At 51.9% G+C, this 11,197-nt stretch overlaps 1 protein-coding gene across 2 annotated transcripts in view; it reads left to right on the top strand.

Moving 5' to 3' along the window:
• Positions 1-11,197, top strand: part of SPTBN4 (spectrin beta, non-erythrocytic 4) — a 114,646-nt gene that overhangs the window by 42,157 nt on the left and 61,292 nt on the right. For both annotated transcript variants that reach the window (XM_037729458.1, XM_017503200.2), the window contains exons 7-13: positions 1,600-1,715; positions 3,498-3,610; positions 3,714-3,901; positions 3,975-4,092; positions 4,362-4,520; positions 6,176-6,478; positions 8,341-8,491. In XM_037729458.1, the coding sequence (XP_037585386.1) occupies positions 1,600-1,715; positions 3,498-3,610; positions 3,714-3,901; positions 3,975-4,092; positions 4,362-4,520; positions 6,176-6,478; positions 8,341-8,491 (1,148 nt within the window). The remainder of the gene's footprint in view (positions 1-1,599; positions 1,716-3,497; positions 3,611-3,713; positions 3,902-3,974; positions 4,093-4,361; positions 4,521-6,175; positions 6,479-8,340; positions 8,492-11,197) is intronic.

The following is an 11,197-nucleotide window of genomic DNA, read 5'->3' as shown; positions in this document are numbered from 1 at the left end:
AAGTAGAGTTGGGGTTTCACCATGTTGGCCAGGCTGGTCTTGAACTCCTGGCCCCAGGTGATTCACTCGCCTTGGCCTCTCAAAATGCTGGGATTACAAGCATGAGACACCACTCCCAGCCTATTAATTTTTTGTTTTGAGATGGAGTCTCACTCGGTCGCCCAGACTAGAGTGCAGTGGTGCAATCTCCACTCACTACAACCTCCGCTTCCCAGGTTCAGGAGATTCTCTAGCCTCAGCCTCCCAAGTAGCTGGGATTACAGGCATATGCCACCATGCCTGGCTAATTTTGTATGTTTAGTAGCAATGGGATTTCACCATATTGGCCAGGCTGGTCTCAAACTCCTGACCTCAAGGGATCCGCCTGCCTCAGCCTCCCAAAGTGCTGGGATTACAGGTATGAGCCACTACACTTGGCCAGCAGGTGCTGTCATTATCCCCATTTTAGAGGAAACCAAAGCACAGAGAAATGAAGTAGCTCACCCAGAGTGACACAGGCAGGATGTGACCAAGCTGGGGCTCAAGCTTTGATGAGCTGGCTCTGGTCCTCACACTTCTTCTTCTTCTTCTTTTTGAGATGGAGTTTTGCTCTTGTTGCCCAGGCTGGAGTGCAATGGCGTGATCTCAGCTCACCACAACCTCTACGTCCTGGGTTCAAGTGATTATCCTGCCTCAGCCTCCCAGGTAGCTGGGATTACAGGTGTCTACCACCATGCCCAGCTAATTTTGTATTTTTAGTAGAGATGGGATTTCACCATGTTGGTCAGGTTGGTCTCGAACTCCCAACCTTAGGTGATCTGCCCGCCTCAGCCTCCCAAAGTGCTGGGATTACAGGCGTGAGCCACCGCTCCTGGCCTGGTCCTCACTCTTCTAACCACTGCATAACACTACATAGGTATCCCCAAAGTAAGCATATGTGTCCTGGCCAGGCATGGTGGCTCACACCGGTAATCCCAGCACTTTGGGAGGCCTAGGCAGACAAATCACTTGAGGTCACGAGTTCAATATCAGCCTGGCCAATATAGTAAAACCCCATCTCTACTAAAAACACAAAAATCAGCAGGGTGTGGTGGCACATGCCTATGATCCCATCTATTTGGGAGGCTGAGGTACGAGAATCACTTGAACCCAGGAGGCAGAGGTTGCAGTGACCCGAGATTGTGCCACCGCACTGCAGCCTGGGCAACAGAGTGAGGCTCCATCTCAAAAATAAAGAAAAGAAAAAAAGGACATGTGTCTTCACACAGCACACATAAGGGCAGTACACACTCATATTGTCATATGATTTCACAGAGACACACAGGCAGGCAGGCACCGTGTGAGCTCATCTCTTCGAAGCACACGCAGGCTGGTCTACCCATACGTCTGTGCACACAGGAAATGCACATGCACGCACACATTCCTGGGAACCCACGGAGACGTGCCCGCGTCCATCACACTCACATCACAGCTAAATGCTGCACAGCACACACAGCTTGCCCCTTGGCTAGACAGTGCCCTCCTGCCCCTCGCCTTGGTTGGTGCTCAGACAAGGGTGGCTTCTTCCCTGCTTGCCCACCGGCTCTGGAGCCTGCCTGCATGCTCTGTGCCCTTGCCCAGGCCCGATCTCGTGGACTTCAGCAAACTCACCAAGTCCAACGCCAACTACAACCTGCAGAGAGCCTTCCGCACAGCTGAGCAGCACCTGGGGCTGGCACGGCTGCTGGATCCTGAAGGTGAGCCCTGAGTGGGCCCAGCCCAGACTTCCTCTTGGGGGACACCCAACCTTAATGTCATGTCAGACTCTACTCCCTCCCACCCTAGCACCATCCCAAATCCTGAGGTCTCTCCAAATCCCAACTCTCTCCCCAGCCTCCTCCCCTTCCGCCTCCCTTCCTCATGTGCAATCCTTCCCAAGTCCCATCCTCACACCACTTCTCTCATCCCCAACCCTGTCCCAGTGTAACCCCTCCTCTTCCCCATTCTCAGTTTCTTCCCACGTCCAACTCCCCCAACCCTGCTTTCAACCATCTCCCTCAAACCAACTCCCACTCCGCTACTCCAGCCGCAAACCCAATAGCATCTCCAACCCCATCCCCATCCCTAACGCCAACGCCATCAGCCATCACCACGTGTCCCCATCCCCTCCACATCTTCAGCTCTAGCTCCGTTCCTATCCCCACCCTAATCCCTTTTCCAGCCACATTTCGCCCTAGCCCATTCCCATGTCTGTCTCTCCCACAACTCCATCCTCATCCTCAACTGCTTTTCCATTTCCAGTCTATCCCCAACCCCGTCCCTGACTTCAGCCTCAGCCCCAATCCAGGATCAGCCCTGACACCCATCTCCCACCCTGAACAAAAGCTGCTCCCTTCCTCTGAGCATCCACTGTGTGCCAAGCATGGGGCTGGGAACTTCACGAGAGCTGTTCAGTTTCATCTTCACACTGACCTGATTACAGAGAATTTATCAACCCTGATTAATTATTAATTTTTTGAGACAGAGTTTCCCTCTTGTCGCCCAGGCTGGAGTGCAGTGGTGCAATCTTGGCTCACCGCAACCTCTGTCTCCCAGGTTCAAGAGATTCTCCTGCCTCAGCCTCCTGAGTAGCTGGGATTACAGGCATGTGCCACTACACCCGGCTAATTTTTGTATTTTTAGTAAAGACGGGATTTCTGCATGTTGGCCAGGCTGGTCTTGGACTCCCTACCTCAGGTGATCCACCCAACTTGGCCTCCCAAAGTGCTGGGATTACAAGCATGAGCCACTGCACCCAACCTATTTTTATGTATGTATGTATTTATTTATTTATTTATCTTTTAAGACAGAATCTGGCTCTGTCGCCGAGGCTGCAGTGGAGTGGCACTATCTCAGCTAACTGCAACCTTTGCTTCCCAGGTTCAAGCAATTCTTCCATCTCAGTCTCCCAAGTAGCAGGGATCACTGGCGCCCACCACCACACCTGGCTAACTGAGAGGTTGAGGCAGGCAGATCACATGAGGTCAGGAGTTCGAGACCAGCCTGACCGACATGGTGAACTCCCATCTTTACTCCAAATACAAAATTAGCCAGGCATGGTGTTGCACGCTTGTAACCCCAGCTACTGGGGAGGCTGAGGCAGGAGAATCACTTGAACCCAGGAGGCGGAAGTTACAGTGAGGTGAGATTGTGCCATTGCATTCCAGCCTGGGCAACAAGAGCAACACTCTATTTCTTTTTCTTTTCTCCCCACCCAGCCCCAAAACTCCATTTCAAAAAAACCAAAAACAACAACAACAACAAAAAACAGTATAGCGTATTTCTCTGTGGTGGTTTATATGTGTCAGGTCAGGCACTATTTAATCCCAGGAGGTAGATTTCTGTTTGGCCGATACAAAACCTGAGGAACAGAGAGATTAATTATCTTGCCCAAGGTCACACAGCTAGTGAGAGTGGCTCCTCCATCCCTCCACCCAATACCTTCAAGTGCCCTGTCAAAGTGCCCACTGTCTTGTTCCCTGACTCCCTCTTCCTTCCAGATGTGAACATGGAGGCTCCAGATGAGAAGTCCATCATCACTTACGTGGTCTCTTTCTACCACTATTTCTCCAAGATGAAGGCTCTGGCTGTGGAGGGAAAGCGTATCGGGAAGGTATAAGGAGCCAAGGAGTGGGTGAGTGGGAAGCTGGGAGCTGGCGGCAGGCCCGGGTGGGGTGAGGCTGACCCCCACCCCCCGCCGTCCTCTGCTACCTCAGGTCCTGGACCAGGTGTTGGAGGTGGGGAAGATCATAGAACGCTACGAGGAGCTGGCGGCCGAGCTGCTGGCCTGGATCCGCCGTACTGTGGGCCTCATCAGCAACCAGAAATTTGCCAACTCCTTAAGTGGGGTGCAGCAGCAGCTCCAGGCTTTCACGGCCTATTGCACGCTGGAGAAGCCTGTCAAGTGAGGCCCAGCTCTGGAGGGAGGGTGGGCAGGGACGGCATGACGGCAGGGCTCCTGAGCTCATGCCCCTCAGGTTCCAGGAGAAGGGGAACCTGGAGGTGCTGCTCTTCAGTGTCCAGAGCAAACTTCGAGCCTGCAACCGCCGTCTCTTCGTGCCTCGGGAGGGCTGTGGCATCTGGGATATTGACAAGGTGAGGCCGGGGATCCAGGGGAGAGGCGGAATTGCACTGTGGAGTGGTATAGGTTGTGCACTGCTCAAGGGAGTCATTCATAGAGTGGGCACAACGGATTAGATATTCATTCTGACAGTTTTTCAGCAGTCAAGTGTCATAAGGAAGCAACGTTTTTTTCCAATTTGCATGAAGTTGCCCCAAATGCTATAAGTATCCTCAGACTAAGTCAAGACCATTAAACTGCAGGGAGCTGCCAGAGTCTGACTGCCTCCTCTCGTTTCCTGCAGGCATGGGGTGAGCTGGAGAAGGCAGAGCATGAGCGAGAGGCTGCCCTACGGGCTGAGCTGATTCGGCAGGAGAAGCTGGAGCTACTGGCACAGAGGTTTGACCACAAGGTGGCTATGAGGGAGAGCTGGCTGAATGAGAACCAGCGTCTGGTCTCCCAGGTACACGGTGTAGGGCTTGGCTGGGGGGGAGGGGGGGAAGGGAGGGGAGGAAGGGAGGGGGAGCGGGCTAATGGTCCCAGGACCAGAGGGAGACTTGATGTCCTAGGCAACAGGGAAGAGTTGGATTAGTCTCCTGGTGACAAATGAGGATGGGGGCCGGGCCTGGTGGCTCACACCTGTAATCCCAGCACTTTGGGAAGCCAAGGCACGCAGATCATGAGGTTAGGAGTTTGAGACCAGCCTGACCAACATGGTGAAACACCGTCTCTACTAAAAATACAAAAATTAGCTGGACATTGTGGCACAAACCTGTAATCCCAGCTACTCAGGAGGCTAAGGCAGGAGAATCACTTGAACCTGGGAGGCGGAGGTTGCAGTGAGCCCAGATCGAGCCACTGCATCCAGCCTGGGCAACAGAGCGAGATTCCAAAAAAAAAAAAAAAAAAAAAATGAGGGAAAGGGAGACTTGGTTTTCTAAGTGATTGATTGGGAGAGTGAGGCTGCTCTCCAGGGTAACTGGAGAGGGCAGAATTCGTGTCTTCAGAAATAGGGGGAGTGTTTAGCTAGATTCTTAAGTGACAAGGGAGGTTGTATCTGGTGTCTAGGGTAACTCAGGACGATAGAATTGGTTTCCTAAGTGACAGAGTCAGGTAAACCTGGTCCCTCATCTCCAGGACAGTGAAAGCATGGGCCTCTTTCCTGGGTAACAAGTTTAAGGTTAGAGATGTAACAGGAGAGTGGGTCTTGTTTCCAGGGTAACTGAATAGTGTGGGGCTGGTCTCCAGGGAAACAGGGGAATGTGGGCTTGGTCTCTAGGGCAATGGGGAGGGTGGGTCTGGTCTCTAGGGTAACTTTGGAAGATGGGCTGGTCTCCAGGGAAATGGGGAGGGTGGGTCTGGTCTCCAGGGTAACTTTGGAAGATGGGCTGGTCTCCAGGGAAACGGGGAGGGTGGGTGTGGTCTCTAGGGTAACTTCGGAAGATGGGCTGGTCTCCAGGGAAATGGGAAGGGTGGGTCTAGTCTCCAGGGTAACTTTGGAAGATGGGCTCGTCTCCAGGGCAACAGGGGAGGGTGGGATTGGTCTCCAGAGTAACTCTGGAGGGTGGCATTAGTCTCCAGGGCAACAGAGGAGGATGGGGCTGGTCTCCAGGGCAACAGGGGAGGGTGGGGTTGGTCTCCAGGGTAACTCTGGAGGGTGGCATTAGTCTCCAGGGCAACAGAGGAGGATGGGGCTTGTCTCCAGGGCAACAGGGGAGGGTGGGGTTGGTCTCCAGGGTAACTCTGCAGAGTGGTACTAGTCTCCAGGGCAACAGGGGAGGATGGGGCTGGTGTCCAGGGTAACTGTGCAAGATGGGCTTGTCTCCAGGGCAACAGGGGAGGGGAAGGTTGGTCTCCAGAGTAACTGGGAAGGGTGGAGCTGGTCTCCTGGGTAACAGGGGAGGGCGGGGCTTGTCTCCAAGGTAACAATGGAGGGTAGGGCTGGTCTCCAGGTTACCTGGGTAACAGAGGAGGTTGGGGCTGGTCTCCAGGATAACTAGGGAGTGCCGGGCTGGTCGCCACGGTAATGGAGGGAGAAGTCCCCAGGGTCACACAGGGTCAAGGTAACAGGCCGACTGCTGAGGCAGTGTGGGTGAGTGTCTGGCCTGCACTACCCAGGACAACTTTGGGTATGAGCTGCCTGCAGTGGAGGCAGCCATGAAGAAACACGAAGCGATTGAGGCAGACATTGCAGCCTACGAGGAGCGGGTGCAGGGCGTGGCGGAGCTGGCCCAGGCATTGGCGGCTGAAGGCTACTACGACATCCGGCGGGTGGCAGCCCAGCGTGACAGCGTCTTGCGCCAGTGGGCCCTGCTAACTGGGCTTGTGGGTGCCCGGCGGACACGGCTCGAGCAGAACCTGGCCCTGCAGAAGGTCTTCCAGGAGATGGTGTACATGGTGGACTGGATGGAGGAGATGCAGGTGCCAGGCGGGGGCGCGGATGCGGGTGGAGTGCCAGGAGGGAGGGAGATGCAGATGCTGAAAGAGTTGACGGAGAGCTGGAGATGGAGAGGGAAGGGCAGGGATAGAAAAAGATAAAGAGAAAGCCAGGGAGACAAAAAGAGAATGAGAGAGAGTGAGATGTGGAGATGGACAAGAGAGGCAGAGAAAGAAGCAAAGAATGAGAAAGAGACAGAGACGAATAGAGAGACAGAAAAATGCTGGGTGCGGTGGCTCACATCTGGAATCCCGGCACTTTGGGAGGCCAAGGCGGGTAGATCACTTGAGGTCAGGAGTTTGAGACCAGCCTGGCCAACATGGTGAAACCCCGTCTCTACTAAAAATACAAAAAAATTAGCCGGGCTTGGTGGCGCGTGCCTGTAGTCCCAGCTATTTGGGAGTCTGAGGCTGGAGAATCACTTGAACTCAAGAGGCAGAGGCTGTAGTGAGCTGAGATGGTGCTACTGTGCTTCAGCCTGGGTGACAGAGTGTGACCGTCTAAAAAAAAAAAAAAAAAAAAGAGAGAGAAATGGAAAAAGACATAGAGATATAGAGTCAGAGTAAGCCAGGGGTGCAGACAGAGAGGAAGAGAAATCAGAGACAGAGAGAGGGAGGGAGACACAAAGCTGACAATCGAAATCTACATGGCTCCAGAGAAAGACACAGGAAGATGGAATCAATTTGAGAGAGAGATGAAACAAGGAAGATAGAAGCCAACTGGGCATGGTGGCTTGGGAGGCCAAGGCGGGCAGACTGCTTGGGCCCAGGATTTGAGACCAGCGTGGTCAACATAATGAGATATTGTTTGTACAAAAAATTAAAAAGTTAGCTATGCATGGTGACATGTGCTTGTAGTCCCAGCTACTCTGTAGTGGGAGGACTGCCTGAGCCCAGGAGGTTGAGGCTGCAGTGAGCCATGATTGCACCACTGCACTTTGGGTGACAGAGCAAGACCCTGTCTCAAAAGAAAAAAAAAAAAAGAAGAAGAAGAAAAGAAGCAGCTGGGCACAGTGGCTCACGCCTGTAATCCCAGCACTTTGGGAGACCAAGGCGGGTGGATCCCCTGAAGTCAGGAGTTCGAGACCAGCCTGGCCAACATGGCAAAACCCCATCTCTACTAAAAAATACAAAAATTAGCCGGGAATGGTGGTAGGTGCCTGTAATGCCAGCTACTCAGGAGGCTGAGACAGTAGAATCGCTTGAACCCAGGAGGCGGAGGTTGCAGTGAGCTGAGATCATGCCTATACACCACAATCTGGGTGACAGAGTGAGACTTTGTCAAGAAGGAAGAGAGACAGAGAGAGAGAGGAGAGGGGGAGGGAGGGAGAGAGAGAGAGAGAGAGAGAGAGAGAGAGAAGGAAAGAAAGAGAAAGAAAGAAAAGAAAAGGAAAAAAGAAAGAAGAAAGAAAGAAAGAAGAAAAAAAGAAAGAAAGAAAGAGAAAGAGAAAGAAAAAGAAAGAAAGAGAGAGAGAAGGAAAAAGAAGGCAGGCAGGCAAGCTGGAAGCTGAACGGGAGATGCAGACAAAGAGAAGGAGGTGGAGGCAGAGCTCAGAAACGTGGAGTCCATGAGAGATGGAAACATTCAGAGAGAGACAGGTAGAGAGAGGGGAAGACAGAGACAGAACGCCATGGCTGGCTGTGAGTGCCGATAGCAGTTGGGGCTCTGCTTTCTTCTTTCTGATGAGGAAACTGAGGCCCAGGCCACAGAGCCGATAAGAAGGTCTTGAGGTGGGTCAGAGTCGGGAGTGGTGGTGCAGAGCAGCAGGGGCTAGCGCAGCGATGGGGGAGGGGCGGGTGGCCCAGGGTGGGGCCAGAGGTATGCTCAGTGCTGTCCCCGCTTGCAGGCTCAGCTGCTGTCCCGGGAGTGTGGGCAGCACCTGGTGGAGGCGGACGACCTGTTGCAGAAGCATGGACTGCTGGAGGGGGACATTGCAGCCCAGAGCGAGCGGGTGGAGGGCCTCAATGCCGCTGCCCTGCGCTTCTCCCAGCTGCAGGGTGAGTCTTGGGCTGGGGCTGGGGCTGGGGTTGGGGGCGGAGACTTTCGGAACTGGTGCTGATAGAGGCAAGAGTGACTCCTGAGAGACGGAAGAAAAGAGTGAGCTCCCTGTCCTTGGAGGCATCTAAGCAGAGCCTAGGATCACATTCCATTAGGGAAGTCATGACTCCTCAGACTTGACTGGTAATTTTTGTCTTCATGTTCTCTTTCTAACGTATATGTTATTTTAATGCAGTATCAAGGAAATCTTTTACTTGAATTTTCTTTAGCAGTTCTCTTTTATTCCTTTTTGGCCTAGAACCCTTAAGATGGTTCTGGAAATTTCAGGAAAATTATTTTAAAGCAGTAAGTATGGAATCTCTGAAATTGAAATGAGCCTCGAATGTTATAGCTAGACTGTATAAGTGACAGAAAGGCCTCAGGTCATCAAATGTTGGATCGTGATAGAGATTCCTGGTTTCTCTGTGTTCCCCAGCAGGAAAATCATGTATTTTGCATAGTCTAGCCCTCCTACCTCTACCGTGGGCCATTTCACTATCTGTACACCAGAGCTGCACCAAGAAAGCTGATGGCTAATGTGTTTCGAGAGATACTAACCTATGTCATCCACTGTAGCTGGATAAAGGCATTTCTCTGGGGACTTAACAGAAGTTGGGGAGAATCAGTGCCCTGAGTGGCAAGATGGACCACTCCGCCTCTTCCTGCTTTAGATTCTGTAGTAATAACTCATGTTTATTGAGCACTTGTTATGTGCCAAGGCCTTCACAGACTGATCTCAATGAATACCACTTAAAAAGACCTGTGTGGGCTGGGCACAGTGGTTCATGCCTATAATTCCAGCACTTTGGGAGGCAGAGGCAGAGGTAGGAGGATTGCTTGAGCCCAGGAATTCAAGACCATCCTGGACAACATAGAAAGACCTTATCTCTGTCAAAAAAAAAAAAAAAAAAAAAAAATTAGCCGGGCATGGTGATACATGCCTGTAGTGCTAGCTACTTGGAGTCTGACGCAGGAGGATCATTTGAGGACAGGAATTGGAGGCTTCAGTGAGCCATGATCATGCCACTGCACTCCAGCCTGGGTGACACAGTGAGACCTTGTCTCTTAAAAAACAAAAAAAGTGGCCAGGCGCGGTGGCTCATGCCTGTAATCCCAGCACTTTGGGAGGCCAAGGTGGGCAGATTGTGAGGTCAAGAGTTCAAGACCATCTTGGCCAACGTAGTGAAACCTGGTCTCTACTAAAATACAAAAATCAGCTGGGCGTGGTGGCATGCGCCTGTAGTCCCAGCCACTACTCAGGAGGCTGAGGCAGGAGAATCGCTTGAAGCCGGGAGGCGGAGGTTGCAGTGAGCCGAGATCACGCCACTGCACTCCAGCCTCACGTCTGGCGAAAGAGTGAGCCTCTGTCTCAAAAAACAAAAAACAAACAAACAAAAAAAGCAGGCCAGGCATGGTGGCTCACTTGAGAGGCCGAGGCGGGCGGATCACCAGATATCAGGAGTTTAAGACCAGTCTGACCAACATGGAGAAACCTCATCTCTATAAAAATAAATAAATAAATAAATAGATAAATAAAGCAACCCTGTGCTAAGTAATGTATAGTCAGGGCCTGTTTAGCAGCAAGTGGTAGAAATTCAGTTCAAATGGCTTAAGGTGAAAAGAGAGTGGGTCGGCTAAGGTAACCAAAATGATCAGGGAAGCCCAGCAACATGGCGAAACCCGTCTCTACCAAGAACACAAAAAATTAGCTAGGCATGGTGGTGTGCGCCTGTAGTCCCAGCTACTCCAGAGGCTGAGGTGAGAGAATCGCGTGAGCCTGGGAAGTCAAGGCTACAGTGAGCCAAGATTGTGCTACCACACTCCAGCCCGGGCAAACCGAGTGAGACCCTGTCACAAAAAAGGACTGCCTGGGGAAGGGTGGGTTTTACTTCAGGCATGGCTGGATCCAGGTATGGTTCAAGGGTGCTTTTAGGACTCCATCTGAGGCCAGGCATGGTGTCTCGTGTCTGTAATTCCAGAGCTTTGGCAGGCCGAGGTGGGAGGATTGCTTGAAGCCAGAAGTTTGGGCAACATAGCGAGACCCCCATCTCTATGTCAAAAAAGAAAGGGAAAAAAAAAGACTCAGGCCAGGCGCAGTGGCTCACACCTGTAATCCTAACACTTTGGAAAACCGAAGCGGGCCGATGGCTTGAGGTCAGGCATTCGAGACCAGCCTGACCAACATGGTGAAACCCCGTTTCTCCTAAAAGTAAAAAAAAAAAATTAGCCGGGTGTGGTGGTGCACACCTGTAATCCTAGCTACTCGGGAGGCTGAGCTGGGAGGATTGCTTGAACCCAGGAGGCAGAGGTTGCAGTAAGCCGAGACCACACCACTGCACACTCCAGCCTGGGCGACAGAGACTCCTTCTCAAAACAAAAGACTCCATCTCTCTCATCTCTCTCCATCTCTAGTCTCTGTGTTGGTGTCACTGTCGTGCAGTCCTGCCCCTTGTGATGTAAATCTGGGATCATTCAGCCCCAGGTACATATACAGCTAGTGCCCGACTTACGACCACGGTTGGTTCCCACAGACTGGTCGTAACACGATTTGGTCGTAAGTTGAGTAGGCTATATGTACAGTACTGTGAAATGATGTTATAAAAATCTTTAAGTCATATTTTATCATAATTTTCTTTCATTATTGTTATATATCATAATTTTCTTTT

This window comes from Cebus imitator, unplaced genomic scaffold, assembly GCF_001604975.1.
Source record: "Cebus imitator isolate Cc_AM_T3 unplaced genomic scaffold, Cebus_imitator-1.0 Scaffold306, whole genome shotgun sequence".
Lineage (NCBI taxonomy): Eukaryota > Metazoa > Chordata > Mammalia > Primates > Cebidae > Cebus > Cebus imitator.
Note: the sequence above shows the minus strand (reverse complement) of the source record. Positions and strands in the feature narration are given on the sequence as shown.